Raw genomic sequence first — 21,534 nt, forward strand, 5'->3', positions numbered from 1 at the left:
TTTTTGTATTCTGTAATACATAGAGTTCACAGTAGCAGGAAGTTGTTAACACTCCACACATTACGATACTACAAAAATTTCCTAAGAATTGAATAGGGGTGGGAGGGCATTATCATGTGTGGGAAGACACAAATTCAGTTTGACAGTGTTTTTCCAGGGTGGGTGGAGTTAATGGCTCTGACAGAAAGTTTGTTATATGCAGCAGCAGGAACCCGAGGTCTGTGGGGAGGGAGGGGTAGGGTGACAGGGATGGGTGCGGGAAAGGGCATACTTCACTTGAACGTGTTAAAGAGAGATGAGTTAAACCTTACGTATAGTCGCTTTGAATGTGAGAGGTTTAAACAAGTTTGTGAAAGGTTTCAAGACCCACTCCTACCTGAAACAACTGGGTGTACATTTCACTATGTTACAGGAAACTCATTTGTTAGAGGAACACACTAAGGCACTACAGCGAAAGTGGAGGGGTCAACTTTATTTAGCTACTTACTACTCCTATGCAAAGGGAGTGTCCATTTGGATAGCGTCAGCGGTCCCTTTCAGAATGTGTAATGTCTCAGCAGATGTTAATGAGCGTTACATCCTAGTTCAAGGAGAAATCGATGGTAAAGAACCCAATACCGATGATGCTACTTTCTTTCCTGGGGTGAAAACTGAACTTGTCCCTTACGTTGGAATGCCATGGTAAGGGTAGGACATTTTAATTGTGTCATCGATGGGCTGCTCAATCGCTATCCCCCAAAAGAGGGAACAAAATAACATATGGTAGCCACACTTGGTGAGGTGATGTCCAACCTTCACTTTAGAGATATATGGCGAGAAATGCATCCCACAGCTAAGGCATACTCCTATTATACTTCCACATATGCCACATACAGTCGACTAAAGAGAATATTAATAGCAGATGAAACAGAGATGAACATAGGCTCCACCACATATCAGGTGCGTTTCCTCCCGATCATGTCCTCCTGCTGCTGGTCTGATGTCTGGGATTAGAAACCCGAGATACCGCTCTGGCGTCTATATCAGAATTCCCTACATGATCCTGAATACACCTTAGATATTCAATTGGCAATCCATAATTATTTGAACACTTACTGGAACACTGCGAACACACGGGGTGCGGAAGGGGAGGCACTGAAGGTAGTACTCTAAGGGTAAAGTATGAGTAAGACATATGGCATCAAAAACAAACTGGAGAGTGCGTTGAGGGAGGCAGAAGGTACTATCTGTCAATTACAGATGGGTCCCTCTACATAGGAGATATATGAAAATTGTCTAACAGAAGTAAAGAGGCAGATAGAACAACTATGGGATAAGATGGATTGTCACGCCAGAAAAGACTACCGCCAGCGATTATACCGGGAGGGAGATAAATCAAGCAGACTTGTTGCCTGGTTGTTGAAGCAAAAAAAATAAAATAACACAACTTATCCTTACTTTGCGCCAATCGGAGTGGCACCTAAATACAGGATCAATAGTCATTAACAAACAACTGCACACACACCTGGCAGGGGTGTATGCAGCTCCCGTTTGGAGGAACCCCCAGGCATTAATTTGCCTTCCTGGATAAGCTGGAACTGCCAAAGCTAATTCAGGGACAAATCGATGAACTAGACGGTAAAATTCACTTAGAAGAACTAAAAGAGGCTTTACAAAAAATGGACACAGGCAGAGGTCCGGGACCAGACAGATTCCCAGTAGAATTCTATAAAGCATTCGCTCTGATGTTGCTCCCCGCACTGCTGGAGTCACTTCAAGAAGCTCTGAGCAGAGGCCTTCTGCCTACCCAAATGTGTGAAGCACTCGTCATTATGCTTCCGGAACCAAAAAAGGCCCTGTCAACCTGGGCTCTCACGCCTGCTGTCTATGTTAGATGTAGATCTTAAGCTTCTTGACAAAGTGCTAGCGATGTGTCTAAGTAAAGTGATAACATCGCTAACCCACAAAGATCAATGCAGATTCATCCCCGGAAGAGATTTGCACATGAATTTGCGCAGACTGGTACATGTCTTGCATGAAACAGGCAGCCACAGAGAGGTGACACTAATAGCCTTAGACATAGAAAAGGCCTTTGATACTATCTTGTGGGAGTGTCTATGGGAAGTGATGAGAAGAATACGATTTGGATGAGGGTTTTTATGGCCTGGACCTGTCTACCATATATTTGGGACTCGGGGTGAGAGTGCGCACAGGAGATGTAGTGTCACCAGCATTCACAATCGAAAGGGGAACGAGACAGGGATGTCCTCTGTCCCCGCTCCTTTTTGCTCTTGCCATGGAACCACTCGTGATACACCTAAGGGCAGAATTGAACAGATCTAGTATAAGAGTAGGGAATGAGACGTATGTGGTATCCATGTATGCGGATGATACTCTAATATATCTGACAGAACCATGCCACTCAGTGCTGCTCCTCATGCAGCTTATGACCCTCTTTGGAACACAGCCAGGACTGCGAGTTTACCCCCATAAGACGGTGCTCTTCCCTCTGGACTCACTGGCTAGCGGAAACCCAAGGACACCCACAATGCCAGAGCTGCAGTGGCAAACACATTGTTTCTGTCACTTGGGGATGCAAATTACTCACGACAGAAAACAACAATATGAATTGAATATGGGCAGGGTGAATCCTTGGGGAAAATTCTGGACAACACTGCCACTCACAATAATAAGCAGAGTAGCACAGAGTAAAATGATATTGTTGCCTGGATTCCAATACGTGATGCACAACTCTATGTGTGAACTGCACTGAACTAATCACATCCTTAGTATGGGCAAGGAAACGTAGTAAGGTCTTTTTGGGAGTCCTTAAACTAGACTTGTCCGAAAGGGAACTCAGTTTGTTGGACTTCCGCTTAGATTACCTGGCTGGATTGCAAAACATTGTAGTCTGGCAGGATACAGGCTGAAGACCTACCTGACTTACTCGTGAGAGGCCGAGGACTACCGGACAATGTCCCTAGGATAGTTCAACTAGTGGCCAGGGCATGCCATCAAGACGATATTGAAGCGAGGCCCCTATGCTAAATTATCACAAATATGGTGGATAAGCCCTTTCACTGTACACAAAGAATCTGTAGCTCTGACAAGATGGATAGTGGGTGGATGGCACATGGCTGGTGAATTATATTTAAACAGCACCTTTCTTACAGCTGCAGAGTCCAGGGACCAATTTGGGATACCACTAGGACATTTCCTGCACTATGCAGCGATCTCCCACATTGCCCATGATATCTGCCCATCATTCCCCGATAAACCTCCAGAATCAAAAACACTGCAGGTGATACTAGACCCCGGTTCGCAAAAGGGTATTATTTCCAGATTACAATCAGATCTTAAGGAAGACAGATCAGTTGACCTGGAACCCTTAAAAACAAAATGGGATGGAGTACTTGAGTCCCCACTCACAGAAGGATAATGGAAAAGGGTTAGAGCATTAGTGCAGAATGTGTCAAGTAATGACAAATCCTAGCAGATACAGTTTTATTACTTACATATGGCATAGTTAACACCACTGAGATCACATGGGATATATCCATCGAGGGACTCAAATTGTGGTAGATGTCGGGATCAGATTGCTGATTTTACACACATGGCCCTGGACGTGTAGAATAATAAGACCATTTTGGGAGGCAGTGCAGACAAAGATATGTAGAATTGCTAAAATAAGGGTGCCACTCACTATAAAACACTGTTTATTAGGTCTACTACCGCCCCTAAAATGAGGTACAAAAATGGCCTATAGGTATGTGCATTTGACATTACTCCTCACCAGATGTAGAATGGCAATACACTGGACTAGCCAGTTACCACCATTATTGACAAAATGGAAAGACGACTACCTAGAATGGGGTATTGTGGAAGAATGCAGACTTACAAAGATTACGACAGATGAACACGTGGAGGGAGATCTGGAAAACTGGAATATCCTTGTAGACATATTTGGGGGGGAATAGGGAAGGGGCAGACAGAGCGGAAATAGTACAGATGGCTTCCCTTGAATCCAATGCACAAGAGTTGGATGAATGACATATAATGGATATAAAATTATAAGGTGCACAGCAATACACTACCCTACAGTACCGTCATTTCTCTGTGCGCTCGCTTCCTAGACTTCCTAGACCTTGGGGAATTGTACATATGTATATGCTACATAAACCGTTGGAACAAATGTTATGTTGGCAAAAAATGAGGTTATGTTGAAAATTATATTGTCAAATGTCTAATGCTTACAAGATCTCGTATGAGTATTAAAAATGTGAATAAACATATTTAAAAAAAGCACAGTGCTCATCGTTTGGCTGAGATGGGCTAACATTATAACAGGATGTTGCCCATCTTCATTCTTGTTCTCCTCCATTCTCTCTGAGGTGTCAAGCAAGAACTTTAGGAGATGAATGTCTGCCAGGCTTATCTAAACTCATTTTATTTTTTTCTGATGTTCAGATGAGACATATCAGATTCACAATATTAAATCGTCATGATTTTGCAGACTTGCCTGACCTTAACCAACTTCTTACCAAGAAAGGAAAAGCAATATTGATAGGTAAAAAGTAAAGCTATTTTTAAATACGAAACCAAAAGCAAAATAAAGCAAAATGGAAGTCCAAAAAAGACATTTGTTATGGAAAAATGGTTACATTAAATACCTCTTAGTAAGGAATATCATTGGAAAGGAAAAGCAATAAAGCCTTACAAATGTGAGTTACTGCATAACGCTCTCTTTTCGTAGTGCACAAAAAGTGCCTACAAAGCACCTAAAATGAATAGCAGTTGGTAAGGTTTTACTAATCACCACAGTGATAGTGCTCAGAGATCTATGTTCAGACAGAAGTACGCATGTATGTATGTGAGTCTGCAGAGAAACCCATGTGAATCCAGACTGTTGATACCCTTTTAGTCTCCCCAGTGCTTAATTTGTAAATAAAGAGCTGCCGGTGCTGAAAGCCCTTCTCTTAAACACTAGACTGCTGTAATTAAATCTGCCAGCACTGAATACTGAGGCAGCGTAATCCTGAAGGCATCTCGGCCTCTTCAATCCATTTACGCCACCCCTGCCCCTTCATCTCATCCTGCAACTTTCTACTTTCTCCCTTTATGACTCTTTTTAGTTTTGTCGTCTTCCGTCTTTACCATATGTGTCTTTTGCTCGCAGCAAATGCTTGAGGCATAAGAATAAGCCCCGGACCTCACAAATAAGTGCCGGTGATCAGCACCGGAAACAACAAGCACAAATTATGCACTGAGTCTCCCCTTATCTGCCCGGGATGCCAAGCTCATTTTTTCATGTTCAAAAGAGGGGGAGTGAGATGGAAGACGGACATGTATATGTAGTGATAAGCAGTGATAAAGATGAAGGATCAGCTATGTAAGTTGATGCAAAAGCATCTCCCTTTAAAATTGAAAAATTCAGAATTTTCCCAGGATGAACACCTTCCGAGAATTTCAAATTCACAACTATGGGTTTAACATTGATGCTTGCCCCTCGTCATCAGGTAAAATTGAATGCATGACATGTGAATACTTCTTTCATGACATAAATCCAGACCTTTGACGGGTCCTAGTTGACGTAAAGTGTCCTTATATTATATCGACAATTGCCAATATATTAACTACGGCGAGGGGATTTATCAGACAAGGACTTACTTGCTCCAGTTGTTTGGATGCTTCTAGAACTTGGGACTGCAAGCGACCGTTTTCTTTGGTCAAATGTGCGCAGTCTTCTGCCATTTTGTTCCGTAGATATTTATCCTCACTGGCGGACAGTTTCTTTTCCATTAGCTGCTGCCTTAGTTTCTCTGCTTCTCTGCTAAAAACATAAATCAGCAGTTGTACTTGAGATTACTCCCTCACAAACATTTCGTGTAGTCATAAAAGCCTACGTCAGGAGGTCAGACAATTAGAGAAACAATTTGCAAACTGAACACAAATGAGATGCAAATGAATGCAGAGATATGCTCACACTTCCTTTTATTAGTGACTAGAAAAATACACTGGAGATGTGTGGTCTGCTTTTAAAGAATCTGACAGTAATAGACACTATTAATAATAGCAATTGGATTGAGGCAACTAATACACCTACTGACACATCTTGCTGTTTAACAATTGAAGAATCAGTGCATTTTCCAGTTCGATAAAACACGATTAGTAAACACCTCAAGTCAGAAATCATAAGACTAATTGAAGGTTATTAAAGAAATTACTTAATCACATGGTCTTTGAATGCACATGTTTTCTTCCAATTCATCGCAGATGCCAATGTATCTCATGCATCTGGTTTTGGTTAATATTTATGATATTTCATCTTATTTCATGAAATTCCCAAGAACTGTTTAGGAAGTGGCCTGTTCTGGTGTTGGCATTGATACAGTGATTAACTTGAAGAAGTGGTCGCCCCTGAAGGCCACTGACACTTACTTTTGGGGAGTGGCACTTATTTTTACTGGATGCAAGAAACTGAAAAGCAAAAAGTTCGGAAAGACGGAGGAAGTGAATGATGGCAAAACCGTCGCAAAGAGAGAGGGCAGCAATCTAGAAGAGTGAGATAAAGGGGCAGGGAGTATCTGGTAGGGGACTGAAGATGGATTGAAGATGCATGAGATGGATTAAAGCCTACCACATTTGGTCTTCGGCGGGCTGATGTTTAATTGCACCAGCAGCAGGCTTCTGAGCAGAGCTTCTGGCACCCCACTCTTTTACCAATTATGCACTGTCCTTAGGACCTTTTTAGTACCCATATTGGCCCCTCTGTTTTAGCTTAGTTTTACAGTTTGTGTTTCATTCACATTTTATACTCGTTTTTACATATAATTAATATTCTCTTTCCAATGCTGTTAAAGGTAGTACACAATATGCTAACTCGAACTGCCCGTCCAGGAACTAACTTCTATCTCCAAGACACAGCATTACATCAGATCTCTGGTCCCAAAGTGGCATGGGTTATTATATAAACTACACACTGACCCAAGGAGGGCAGAGGGCATTCCAGTCATAACCATCCTGGGACGCGTACTGTACGACAGATTGTTTTGCTGGTGCTGAACTTCCAGCTTCAGGAAAGGATTGTAATCAAATACAAAATCTTTATTTTGGTAAAAAAACATAGAAGCAAAAACATATGAAAACAATAAAACAAATAAAGCATTGTACAAAGCATCAGATAAAAACAATCCTTTAAAACATTACTCATCTTTACAACAGTAGGCCTCTTTTTTCCTAATATGCCACACAATCTACAGCTATCTACGGACCCCATAGGTCAGGGATTTGGACAAGTCAGTATGTAAAACCCTTAATGCTTCTGCATACTATCTGAAGCCTAAATTATTATAACAAATAGGTTGTATCCACTTCACTCTGGGGGTGGTGTAAGCTGAGCAGAAAAACATATCACAAGCAATACCCATATTCTGCAAGCATAAAGTGCAATCAGTGCAATTTCCCCCACCCTCAACACCCCTTCCCCCATTTTGATGTAAACTCGTTGATAGAATCTAATGTACACGATTTTAGCTATTGCTGGCAAGACTTGATCCAAGTATAGATTGAAACAGGGAATAGGCTTGAAAGACAGAAACTGTTCTGTATGTTTCCCCATTTCCGAACTCTGATGGAGTCCTGAAAGCAGAAATGACCAATAGGCCTGCTTAAGCAAGGCCTTAGACTGAATTGTCAACAAGTCTGGTTTATCCCCAAAAGAATTCAAACCTAGTTTCCCAAACCAATTTGTAACATAGATCAACCAGGGAAGGGAGTTACATCTGTCCACTCTCATCACTTCAAGCAGACCCTCCCTGTAATGGGTCAGATCTTGCGTTGCCCAGATACTAATCCAAAAAAGCAAGGGTCTTAGAGAGGTCAGATCTTTTAGTCTCTTGATTCCCACATCTTAAAAAAACTGGAACCAGAGGAAGATGCCATAGGGACAGCATACACTTATTTTCCTCAATTCTAAGAATGTCTGATCTATTAATTCCCCACAATTCGTCTCCATGTAGGGCCGCTGCTTGCACTTTTACTTTGTATATCTCAAGTGCAGGTGAAACTGCTTTACAAAATGAAGTTTGCTGTTTCTTATGATAGCCCATAAATTCTGTGCCAAACCTGTCTTGGATTTATTTATCTGCAGGGACCAGGACATCAGGGAGTGTAATATTACACCCAAACAGCTAAAGTTCTCCACAAACTCCAGGTTATTCCCATTCACAGACAAATTCTTTTTAAAGCCCGTGCGGTTTAATTGCCATACACTTGGTTTTTGACGTGCTAATCACCAAACCTCTGTTATTGCAACAACTACTGAATGAGTTTAAAAGGTTTTGAAGGCCCTTCACCGTCTGTGACACTAAAATAGTGTCATTGGCAAACAATAGTGCTAGAATGAGGGATACACATAACTTTGGAGAGTCATGGATACACTTCAGAAGATGGTCTACCAAGTCATTTACACAAAGGGAGAATAACATGGGAGCTAATACGCAGCCCTGCATTACCCCTCTTCTTACCTGTATGGGATAGGTAACTTCACCTTGGGGTCCCCACCAGACCCTAGCAAAGTTGGCCTGGTACAGCCTAATGATTTTCAATAAAAGGTCCCCAGGGACATTTAGGCCCTCATTACAACCCTGGCGGTCGGTGATAAAGGGGCGGTAATACCGCCAACAGGCCGGCGGTAAAAAAAAAAGGAATTATGACCATGGGGGAAACCGCTCAGAGAGACAGCCACTTAAACACACGACCGCCACAGCGATATCAACAAGCAACATGATGGTAACCGCCAACAGCCAGGCAGAAGACAATGTACCGCCCAATGTATTATGACAAGGCTATCCGCCACCTTTTCCAGGGCAGTACCAACGACATCAAAAGCACGGTGGAAACAGAACACAGAAGTCAAAGGGCTCGCCTCTGGAGACTCAGGGAACAACCACAACGCCATGGAGCTGCCGTTACACATTTTTCCAATGCTTGTCTACCTTTTCCTGCATTATGAGTAGCAACCCCGACGAAGAAGACCACGGTGAGTACTGCCGCCTAGCAACAAAGGAGGGGGGAGGAAAAAGAGAGTGACACACACGCAACACACAACACCCCCACCCCCAACACCATACACACAACCAGATGCAGTAACATTACATATACATCCCGTACCCCTCAGGAATAATGCAAGGACAAAATGATTGGAAGAAAGTGAGTGTAATACGATAAAATAACATGAATAATGGCATCAAAATACAAACGTATATACATATTTACAAATGAAGGGACACTGCCCAGTCCTCAATGTCCGTGGGCCACAGGGCCACACCACATAGGCCAAGGCCCCACCTCACTCCTGAAAAAACACGGAGAGAACACTGCAGGGGCATCAGGTCGAAAATACACAGGCACCTCAGGGGGACAGGGAATGGGGGGCACCTCAGCTGGAAGATGGTACAACGCCATTGGTCGTGGAGGAGGCTGCATGCCCTGTGCGATGTCCTGGGGAGTGCAAGGCCACAGTCTCTCAAGTAGGTGAGTTGCCCACTGCTTGGTACTGGGGAGTGAGTGCAAGGCCACAGTCTCTCAAGTGGGTGGGTTGCCCACTGCTTGGGCCTGGGGAGTGCAAGGCCACAGTCTCTCAAGTGAATGGCTTCTTTCACTGGTTCTGGAGGGGGCATTGTGCCCAGTGTGCTTCCTCCTGGGAAGGATGGGGTGAGTGGATGGCTTCTTCCACTGGTTCTGGAAGGGGCCTTGCGCCTGTTGTGCTTCATCCTGGGAAGGATGGGGTGAGTGGATGGCTTCTTCCACTGGTTCTGGAGGGGGCATTGTGCCCAGTGTGTTTCATTCTGGGAAGGATGGGGTGAGTGGATGGCTTCTTCCACTGGTTCTGGAGGGGGCATTGTGCCCTGTGATGCAGATCTTGGGGAGTGCAAGGTCACAGTCTCTCAGACCCACAGGATTTGCAGGGTCCAGGATGCACTACAGCCCACGGAGGCAGGACTACACACTGCCCACCGGCGGTGACGGCTGCTCAGTGATGGTAGTGGCTGGGCTGGTTTTGGGGCTGGCAATGATGGGGGTAGGCTCCAGCCCTTCCCCTGCAGCCTTGGACGGATGCCCACTGGGGCTGCTGCTGCTGGCAGTGGTTCTGGCAGTGGTGGGGGGAGACTCCAGCCCTTCCCCTGCAGCTTTGGCCTGCTGAACTTCCATGGTTGGTGGTAGGAGCTCCAAATGAGTCCCAGCACCAGACCTCCTGTCCTTCCTGCCTGCAGGTGCAGGCCCCTTGCCCTTCCCTTTCGCAGCTGGTGGTGCCTCCTTGCCCTTCCCTTTCGCAGCTGGTGGTGCCTCCTTGCCCTTCCTTGATGCACCTGCTGCAGGCACACTTTCAGTGCTGCTGGCTGGTTCCCGGGATCCTCTGCAGTAGCTGTTGACAGTACTGTGGCCATGGACTGGGTGGCTGAGGTGCTCGCCTGAGTTCTGACCACCTTTGCCCGATGTGAAGGATGGTGGGGGGAGGTGGAGGGAAGAGGTCAACGGTGGAGAGGAAAAGCTTCTTAGGGACATTGGGGCGGGAAGAGGGTGAAGGTTTGGGAGTGGGGAAGAGGAAGTGGTTGTAGGAGGTGTCTGTCTGCTGTGTTTGGGTTCAGGTGCATGGGCTGGATGCTGTTGTGATGTGGATGGCTGTTGGGTGTCTGAGAGCTTGCATTTGTGTACTTTGGGAGGAGGGGGCACAGTGGGAGGGGACACAGGGGACGTGTGCATGGATGTGGGGGTGGTGACTGCTAGTGAGGGGTGTGTAGTGATAGGCATGCTGGTGATGGAGGAAGTGGATGAATATGTAGTGCATGCAGATGTGAGTGTAGACACAACTGGGAGGGAGGTGGACGAGGAGGAGGAGGGGGACACAGTGGAGGCAGTGGATGTTGGTATGTCTGCATCTGGATGGTGTTTGTGTGAGTGCCTGTGGGATGATGTGTGGTGCTTGTGTTTGCCTGAACCACTCCTGTGTGTTGTCCTGTGTGCATGCTGGTCTGCCAGTGTGCTTGGGATAGGTTGGGGTTGAGGGGAATGGGATTGGGTAGAGGAAGTTGGAGGGGGGAGGCTAGAAACAGGGACAATGGCTGCCATCAGAGAGGCCAAAACCTGGATTGATCTCTGTTGGGCCGTCATGTCGGAGTGAATGCCCTCCAAGAATGCATTTGTTTGTTGCAAATAGGCTGCCAGCCCCTGGATGGTATTCACAATGGTTGACTGCCCAACAGAGATGGATCACAGGAAGTCAATAGCCTCCTCACTCAGGGCAGCAGGGATAACTGGGGCAGGGCCTGAGGTGCCTGGGGCGAAGGAGATGCACACCCTCCTGGGTGATCGGGCATGGGAAACACGCTGAGGGGCTGCTGGGAGGGCAGTGCTGGTACGGGGTGGTGGCTGTACCTGTAGTTGGGGTGGCCACAGAGGTGTCTGCCACCACCAGGGAGCTTCCATCGGAGGAGGTATCACTGTCCGAACTGTCCCCTACTGTCTCTGCCGTGGTGCTCCCCTCACCCTCCATCCCAACGGGGCCCTCACCGTTGGTGGATTCAGCCTCCTGGGCCATGTGGGATGCAGCTCCCTCCGTCGCCGGTACCTCAGCTCCTCCGCCAGATGATGCTAATGCACAGAAGGACAGGGTGACAAAACAAAAAGGGGGGGGGAGACAAAGGAAGGATACACTTGGTCAATGGCTGCTCCAACACCACCGTTGGCGTACACAACACACACACACACACAGGGAAAAGCCCTACGCATTAGGCAATGCACTACCAGTCACAATGCTAGTCACCCGGCCATGGACAGTAATACCTAACGCCAATAACAGCATACCTGAGACCCACAGACCCCTGCCCAGTAGTGGATATCTACTAGCTTCGGTGGAGGTTGTTGACATCATACCCTGCCCAACATGGGACCTACCTTGCAATGTCCGGCCTGGCCTAGGGGCACCCTCAGGCCCACATCCCCCACCCGGAGACCACCCCACCACGCGCAAGTAGTATATTGGGAAACTGTACTCAACCCCTTGGGGCTGCTGTGATGCCTTCAAGCTCCCATCCAGCTCCGGATAGGCCACTGCCAGTATGCGGGCCATCAGGGGGGTCAGGGTTCGACGGGCACCCCTTCCTCGTTGGGAGGCCATCCCCAGCTGGGCCTCCCCCGTCTTCCTTGCCCAGCGTCTCAGGTCCTCCCACTGTTTGCGACAGTGGGTGCTCCACCTGCCATAGACCCCCAGGGTCCGCACGTCCTTGGCGATGGCACGCCATATACCCTTTTTCTGATGGGCGCTGACCTGCAGAAATATACACATAGCAAAAGGTATCAGTCAGACCCTCCAGCCTGTTACACTCATGTCCCACTATAGGCCTCCCATCCCCTTACGCACAGACATTGCCCACCATACATGCAGCACGCAGCCCAGGGCCCTTCCACCAACCCCCCCCCCACATGAGGACTTCACACACAGCACTCCATGCATTCATGTCCCATGCATCGTGCTCACAGTGTACTCACCGGTTGGTCTGGAGGTCCATACAGCATTCGGTACTTGGGTGGGACCCCATCCACTAGGCTCTCCAACTCCGCAGCGGCGAAGGAAGGGTCCCTTTCCCCAGTGACACAAGCCATGGTCAGTTCCAGGCACAGGTCACAGCAGCACTTGCAGTGTAGGTCCTCTCCTGTTGAAGGTCAGGTAGCAAGTGGGTAAATAGATAGAAAATGGCAGTCACGTCTGCGGCGCTGCATACCATCACCGCCGGCGTACATCACCAGTGGCCACTGTAAACAATAGGGCCCAATGGGATCCAATGAGAAGTTGCACTGCAGTTTTTGACCACTTGCCACAACAGTGCACAATGTCAGTGGAATTACCTCATTTCCACATGGCCCTCCGTACAGGACAGGAGGACGCCATTTCAGGGGGGGGGGGCAGGCCATGGCACCTAACTGCGTCACAGTACACATAGGCACCATTTGGGCCTATACAACAATATTGTGTTACAGTCACAACATGCAATGCAGTGTAGTGTTTGGAAATATGGAATACTGACCAGCTACTCACCGTTTGCCCCCTAGATTGCAACCGCTGCGGATGAATATGAGATGGAGACATCCCCCTGTGTACAGGCCTCTGGTGGACTTGGCAACAATGGAGGACAGGAACATTATCCTCACCTATAGACTGGACAGGGCCACAATCACAGAGCTGTGTGCCCAATTGGAATCTGACCTGATATCTGCTATCCGTCAGCCCACCGGGATCCACCCTCTTGTGCAAGTCCTGTCTGTGCTCCATTTCCTGGCAAGTGGCTCTTTCCAAGTGACAGTGGGCTTGGCAGCAGGAATGTCTCAGCCAATGTTCTCAGTAGTGCTGACCAGAGTATTGTCTGCCTTGATTAAACACATGCGCAGCTACATCGTTTTCCCCCAGGTGGAGGATTTGGCCACAGTGAAAGCGGCTTTCTATGCTATGGGACATATCCCCAACATTATTGGGGTGACTGATGGTACACATATTGCATTTGCCAGCCCCTCTAGAGAAATGAACAGGTGTTCAGAAATCGAAAGAGCTTTCACTCCATGAATGTGCATATAGTGTGCCTGGCGGACCAGTACATCTCCCACGTCAATGCAAAGTATCGTGGGTCTGTGCATGATGCCTTTATCCTGAGGAATAGCAGCATCTCATATGTGATGGCTCAACTCTAGAGGCACCGAGTGTGGCTAATAGGTGAGCCCTGGTTCCCACCCAGGGTTTGTTGATGTATGGGTAAGGTGTGGGCCCTAAGGGTTAGTGTGTGTCTAACAGTTGTCCCTCGATATTTGCAGGTGACTCTGGTTACCCCAACCACTCATGGCTACTGACCCCTGTGAGGAATCCCAGGACAAGGGCAGAGGAACGTTACAATGAGGCACATGGGCGAACAAGAAGAATAATAGAAAGGACATTCGGCCTCCTGAAGGCCAGGTTTTGTTGCTTCCATCTAACAGGTGGATCCCTGTACTACTCACCCAAGAAGGTGTGCCAGATCATCGTGGCATACTGTATGTTGCACAACCTTGCCTTACGTCACCAGGTGCCTTTTCTACAGGAGTATGAGGCTGGAGATGGGCGTGTGGCAGCAGTGGACCCTGTTGACAGTGAAGATGAGGAGGCAGAGGATGAGGACCACAGAAGTGCTATTATTAGACAGTACTTCAAATGACACACAGGTAAGACACTGTAATAACACTTTACATTGACTGTTTTTATTTGACATTGTCACTGGAAGGCTGATTTTCCAGCTTCTATGGCCACTTACTGTACCCTTTGGCATCTCTATTTTCAGATATTTGTGTCCCACTATCGCTCCTAGTGTGTTGACTGCAGCCAACTACAGGTCATTCCTATGTATACAATACTGTACAGTTATATTGCAGTGTTTAAAGCTTGTTAAACAAATACATGGTTAAATGATTTGACAGACTCCATACTTGTATTTATTCAAATGGTGTTTATTTAAGTGCTAATGGTTAGAGGGGGATGTGCAATGGGCGTGGGTGATGATGGAGGAAAGTCCAGTCTATTTGTATCATAGGTGCATTGTCCAAGGGGGCGCAGGAAAGGGAGCAGTGGCAGTTCAAGGTAGACAGGGTGACAGATTGAGACACAAGGGTGACATTCAGGAGAGTCTTATTTCCTGGCTGGGGTCTTGGCAATGTTCTCTGGCTTCTGCCTGGATCGCAGGGACCATTTGCGGGGTGGTTCTCCTTCTGCAGGGAGTGGGGTGCTGGTGGCCTGTTCTTGTGGCGGGGCCTCCTGCAAACTAGCGGCAGCGGAGGTGGAAGGCTGTTCATCGGTTTGGCTAGTGTCAGAGGCCCGGTGGTATGCCACTGCCTCCCTCATGGTGTTGGCCATGTCTGCCAGCACCACTGCAATGGTGACCAGGGAGGTGTTAATGTTCTTCAAGTCCTCCCTGATCCCCAGGCACTGTCCCTCCTACAGCCACTGGGTCTCCTGAAACTTGTCCAGTATATGGCCCATCGTCTCCTGGGAATGGTGGTATGCTCCCAGGATGTTGGTGAGTGCCTTCTGTAGAGTTGGTTCCCTGGGCCTTTCCTCCCCCGGTCGCACAGCAGTCCTCCCAGCTTCCCTGTTGTCCTGTGCCTCTGTCCCCTGAACCGTGCGCCCACTGCCACTGACCCCAGGTCTCTGATCGTCCTGTGTTTCTGGGGTGGCATGGTAGTGGTGGACACACTGCTGATTGACGTGTTCTGAGGACAGAGGTATGGGCCCGCTGGGGGGGTACTGTGGTGGTGTTTCCTGATGGGGGAGGCTCTGTAGTGGTATGGGACTGTGCCTGGGTTACCGACTGTCCGGAGATCCCTTATGAGCCAGGTTGGTCATCCAGATCCAGGCGTCCAGAGCTGCTGTCATCACTGTGGGCCTATTCTGGGTGTGGACTGGAAGTTGTTGGCACTTCCTCTCCGGTGACGTTGGGTGGGGGACCTGTGGGGATGTAAATGCAGTGTTATTGTTTATGTGTGTGTTATCTTGTGCATGGGTGTGTTGTCCTGTATGGTTGTTTTTGCCCTGTCCGCTTTGCCTTGTGTGAGTAGTGATTTTGTAGGCTAGGTGATTCTCTCTAATGTGCAAGCTTTGGTGATGGGTGTCCATACAGGTCTGTGATGGGGGTCCGTGCATTGCTGTTACATGCAGGGCTTGGTATTGGGATGGGTGGGTTGTGATGGTGGTGTGTGTGTGTGAGGTGGTGGAGTGATGGGAGTGAGGGTAAGGGTGGGGGTTTGTGATGGGCATGCAGGTAGGGGGGGTAATAGTAATAGAGATTTGACTTACCAGAGTCCAGTCATCGTGCTACTCCTGCCAGGTCCTCAGGATGCATGATTGCCAAGACTTGCTCCTGTGTGGGGGAGGAGGTGGGGGTCCACCGCCAGTCCTCTCTACAGCTAGTTAGTGTCTTGCTGCTGTGGAAGGCACCTTCCCCCATAGGTTGTTCCACCTCTTCCTGATGTCATCCCTTGTTCTGGGGTGCTGTCCCATGGAGTTGACCCTGTCCACAATTTTCCATCATAGCTCCATCTTCCTTGCAATGGACGTCTGCTGCACCTGTGATTCGAATAGCTGTGGCTCTACCCGGATGATTTCCTCCACCATGATCCTCTTCAGAGAACCTGGGGTGTCGTTGTGGTGCCATACGTGTATTGTGGGTGGTGTAGGTGAGGGTGTGTGGGGTGCTGTGTTGGGGTGTGTGATGTAAGGTGCATGGATGGTGGTGTGTGTCTGTGGTCCTGTCTGTGGTTTTGCTATCTCTCTTGTAGCACTTGTTTGTAATGGTAAAGGGTTGTGGGTAATGTGTGTGTGTGTGTTCTATAGTGGTTGTGGGTGTGGTGTGTGTATGGGTGTTAGGTGTGTGTAGTTTGAATTGTCCAATGTGGTGTTTCGTGGGTGATAATGATGTGGGCGTAGTTCTGTTGGCGTAACGGTGTGGGTTTTGGTACTGCCGGTTTATCACTGACCTTTAGGCTGGCGGACTTTTGTGTGTGGCTGTATAGTGACAGATTGCTATGTGTGGGTCATAATATGGGTGGCGGTAATGTTGGCGGCAGTCAGCATGGCGGTAAGTGGGGTTTACCGCCAATGTCATAATGAGGGCCATAGTTCCTTTAGTGAGGACCACAACAAGCCCCTGTGTACTAAATCAAAAGCCGTTTTTAGATTGATGAAAGCAATGTATAGATGTCCCTATCTTAACTTGACATACTTCCAAACCAGGCACGTAAACCTAAACCCCTGATCTATTGTGCTTACATGTGACCTAAAGCCAGCATGGTACTGAGTAAGTACCTTGTGCTCATCCATCCAAACGGTCACTCTATCAGGCTAATTGGCCTATAATTTACGAGGTACTGCTTCTTTCTTTCCTTGTACAAATGGACTACCTCAGCTCCTCTCCACGTGTCTGGAATTGGTGCTCCCGAAGCAACTGCATTACAAAGAATATTAACGTATGGAGGTCAAGCTTCCTTAGAGTGTTTAAACATGCCCCTGGGACCTTGTCAAGAGCTGTTGTTTTTTGGATTTGATTGCCTCTATTTCATTCAACGTTTCTTCTAGGGTGAATGGAACCATGCTATTGCCTTCCCCGCCTTCACTATAAACCAAGCCCTCCTCCCCATCAGACGCTTCCACTACGGCTCGATCTTCTATTCGAAGGTAGCTATTATCAGTTTCGTCCAGGTCCGCATACAGCTGCGAGAAATACCTGACCCAAGTTTCAGGGTCTAAATGATGACTGGTATGTACATAAGCATCATTGCTAACATCAGCTATGATTTTCCAAAACTTTACACTGTCTTTCCCTTTCCCTGCTTCAACCAGATCTTTCCAATGGGAATCCTCCCATTCCCTCTGCGCTTCCAATAATATGCTCTTGTATTCTGCTTTTGCCCCTTGAACTTCCCTACTGTTCTTCTTCTGTGCTAATAGAAGCTGTGTTTTTGGCTGCCTACACTTTCCCGAGTATCACAGATTTGTCCAGCTCTTTCCTCTGGGGTTGGCCTTGTTTTACTGCTGGTAAATTTTAATTCCTTATCTCCTCAGCAAAATGGGAGTGAATGGCCATTATTGGAATTTTGAAGTGCGGCTAGCCGATGTATGGTAATAGCATATCTGCAAATGCTGTGTAAATCATTGCCAATTTATCTTATTTACACAGTATAGAAGGCCACCTAAGCAATCTCCGATTGTTCCCAATCAATGGTTGGACTTACATTGCTTCCTTGGCTATTGAACGTAGATCAATGAAGCCTTCACTCAGAAACAATCAGAGGGGGTTATGGTCACTATCTCTCCTAGTGTCCACTGCAAAGTCTTCAACCAATTCCCATTTACTTACACTCAGCCAAATGTAATCTATTATCGAACGCGCTGGTCCCTTCACATATGTGAATGCACTAAGGCAATCTGACACTGTCCTGCCATTGCAAGCTCGAAGATTATGTCCTACTGCTAGCTGAAATTATTGCATAGACGCTACAGTGTATGGTACAGCAGGACCTGCATCAAGCAAGTGAATGCCTCTAGCTCTGTTCTCCTCCTCCAACACAGTTTCTTGTTCCCTAATTGGCTCGTATTTACAATTAAAATCCCCTCCCCACAATGACAATGACTTTTGGATTTAATGTGTTTAAAATTCTATCAAGGTCCGCAACCACCAAAGATTCCACACTAAGCTTCTTCGGCCTAATGTAAACATTAAACAAGCAGACTTCCCGCCCATCCTGTGCCTTTACCCTAATCCCCAGTATGTCCTTGGAATCCATACCAACAACCCCCTTGATGGTCTACCTTTCATAAAAGGAGAAGCATTGATTTAGAAAGTTCTATATCCTGGCTTATGTATTGGTTCCAATAGACATCTCCTGAAATAGACAGAAATGAAACCAATCAAAGTACCCCTGCCATTCCGGGTCCACCATTTTGCTTGTTAGGCCTGCAACATTCCAGGAGAACAATGATACATGTTTGGACCGAGCTTCTATTGGAACACTAAGGTTGGACTATTTACCAGTCACTACACGTAAGGTCGCTCCCCAGGCCCCCTTGATTGGTAAGCCCCCTTCCAACTCATAATCCAAATTCTATTTTCCAAGCAATCTGGGAAAGCTGGGCCTAGAGACAGGGATACCATGTGCTTGGTTTCCCAGTGCCGAGAGTTTTACAACATCATCAACAACATTGTCATCTGTAGCATCATCACATAGTCAATCATTGTACTCCAAATAAGATAGTGCAGTGAACCTGTTGTTAGTCACAACAGTCGCAACAGGGGATCCATACCTAGATTGCTACCCGACCTCAACCCTACCAATAGCTGGGAAATCCAGCAGACTCTGGACCACTCTAGAATGCAAATGCTTGTAAAAAAAAACCTAATGGGACCAGATTAATACCTTCAGACAGTTTAGAGTGAGGTGAGATGGAAAAAACCAGCCATCGAGCTAACTCAGGGTAGCCAAAGTTGATTACCACATAGTCCCCCTTCAACAATTTTGCCTGTGGACAGACCCATCCAATTCTTCTGACTAATAAAATGTCATCAGATTCCGCTACCCGAAAATCTGAGTTCCATGATAGCCAATGACAAACTTTGTTCTTTATTTGAACCATAGATTCCTCCACTAGAGGTGGCAAGCAGGGGACATTAGTGAGAATAGCGACATATGGGCAACACTCTGGTGGGAGGCTTAGGCGACTAAGGCTCTTTTCCCTTACCTGGGTTTTAGGACTTGCTGTTGAAATCGGGCTGGGGGATTGCGGAGAAATACAGGCCAGCAAAGGGCTGCCTAACATCCCAGTAAGTTCCACTGTCAGCACCATCAGAGCTACCTGAAGAAACCTGCTGGGACTTTGAGGTTAGTTTCTCTCTCTCCCTTGAACCAACAAATATTTGACTAACATGATCCCTTTCTTCCGATCTTAAAGTAGCGGCACTACTATTTGATGTAACTGAGGTGCGCAAGGTGGCCCAATCTGCTACCCTCTCCTCAATTGCCTGCAACTTGTCCTTTATGGGGAACAAACAAGCTTCAACAGTCTCTTTCACTTGCAAGAGCAAATCTGACATAACAGCTTTAATAAATTCAGTGACTTCTAATTTAGTCGTATTAATTACAGCTTGGGACTCAGTTTCACAACCCAAGTGTGAGACCTCCTTCGTACTTGAATTCCTGTTTTACTGCTTTCTTTTCACAGGCGCTTCTGCTGGTATACCCACATTGAAGGTAGTTCGCTCAGTTGGGTTAGAACCCTGCTCCTGGTCAACTACCTGGACATTTGGTTCCACGTTCTCTGGGCCGATGACCCTCCTTCGTGTCCCCATTAACTTCAGTTCTCCTGGGGGTGCCTCAAAGGTTACCAAGCCAGCTTGGAGTTCACACAAATCAAGGGACTAAAGGCACTTAGCTAAATTGATTTCATTAGCCACCACCCCCACTGCCCTTTCTAAGAAATAGTTTAAGGTGGTACTGAGCATTCCCTGGGAACTGTCCTTTACCCCGTGATTCTGTAGAAGCCTCAGGAAAAACAGAGAAAGGAACTCATCAGGAAAGATAAAAGAAAGGTTTATTTATGACACAGGGACAACGACATGAAAAGTCAAGTCTAAGAGTCCGAATTGCGGAACTTCAATATAAATTTTATATATGAAAACCACAACAATGTTTCATTAATTGTCCAATCAAACTTCAACACATGATCATTTCTCGAACATCACAGTTAAGATTTCAGTTATAATTTCATAATATTCAAACAAAGTCCAATGAAAAGACAGATAAAGTAGTTATCAAAACAATGGCCTAGGTGCACCATATGACGACAATGGAGACGTGGGAACTTTCCACTTTGGTGAGCAGTACGTGCACAGAAAAATAAATGTCTTCATACAGGTTGCTTAAGCTAGGTAGCATGCAATAGTACATAACAGTGGTAAGCTTTGCATCATCACACGTTCCAAGCATAAATGAGAAAAAACAATAATCATGGTTCATCAAGGTCATGAAATTCAACAACAGGGCTTGTTATCATTGAGTATCATAGGGCCAGGCAAAGCAAAATGGATTCTAGGCTAAAATGAAAATTTGTAATTTCATAATTCTCCCTATTGACCATGTCAGTATATGATATACAATATATGAACAATCAGCTGAATACTAAAAGTATGGGTAAATAGGAGGACCTTCTTGTCCTGATGGGCAGGAGCCAAAAGAATGGACCCAGCCTAGCCTCCTCAGGGTAATGGCAGGCAAAGACAGGGCCAGTCTTGGCCCACTCTTTGGCCGGGCGCATCTCGCCCGCTTCCTGTGCAGCAGGACCACGTAGTCAGTTTTATGCACCTCCAGGTGCAGGTGAAGTTACTGGCGGCCCTCCTGCCACACTGCACTGCTGGGAGTTGTAGTCTCGGGGACCCCCGCCTGAATCTTTGCGTCCCGCACAGTGGGGCCAAGTAGTCAGTTTTATGAGCCTACGGGTGTAGTTGAAGTTACTGGCGGCCCTCCTGCCACACTGCACTGCTGGGAGTTGTAGTCCCAGGCACCCCCAGCCGAATCTTTGCCATCTACATGACTGGCTGGGACCAATTCCATAATTGTGCCAGGCAGAGGGTTGCTACCACCAGATGTAGACATAGGGTTAGGTAGGAATCTCGACAACCTATAGAACCACACACAACCACAACGTGTTGAGGTTGTTTACCTTCTTCACCCTGATTGTAATGCTGGTTACCTTGCTTTGTTTCATCTGCTTAATTAGCGCAGCACATGCTTTTAAAATTAGATTGCAAACGCTTCAGTAAATGTATTGAAAGCTTATCTCACTTCTTGTGTCTCGCCTTAGCATGCGTGAGTAACTGAGTGAAAGGGGTACACTCTGTTTCCACGGCTTCCCTAGAGAGTCGAAGTGTCATATTCAGGTTGCCGTAATCACCTTTTAACCCGACAGATTTGGAGGTTCGGGTGAGGTAC

The 21,534-nt window shown here is 46.9% G+C and overlaps 1 protein-coding gene across 1 annotated transcript in view; it reads right to left on the bottom strand.

Moving 5' to 3' along the window:
* LOC138282619 (myosin heavy chain, clone 203-like) overlaps positions 1-21,534 on the bottom strand; it is a 262,838-nt gene that overhangs the window by 99,646 nt on the left and 141,658 nt on the right. Inside the window, exon 8 of the mRNA XM_069220406.1 lies at positions 5,647-5,809. Within this exon, the coding sequence (XP_069076507.1) occupies positions 5,647-5,809 (163 nt within the window). The remainder of the gene's footprint in view (positions 1-5,646; positions 5,810-21,534) is intronic.

The sequence above is a fragment of the Pleurodeles waltl genome, chromosome 2_2 (genome assembly GCF_031143425.1).
Source record: "Pleurodeles waltl isolate 20211129_DDA chromosome 2_2, aPleWal1.hap1.20221129, whole genome shotgun sequence".
NCBI lineage: Eukaryota > Metazoa > Chordata > Amphibia > Caudata > Salamandridae > Pleurodeles > Pleurodeles waltl.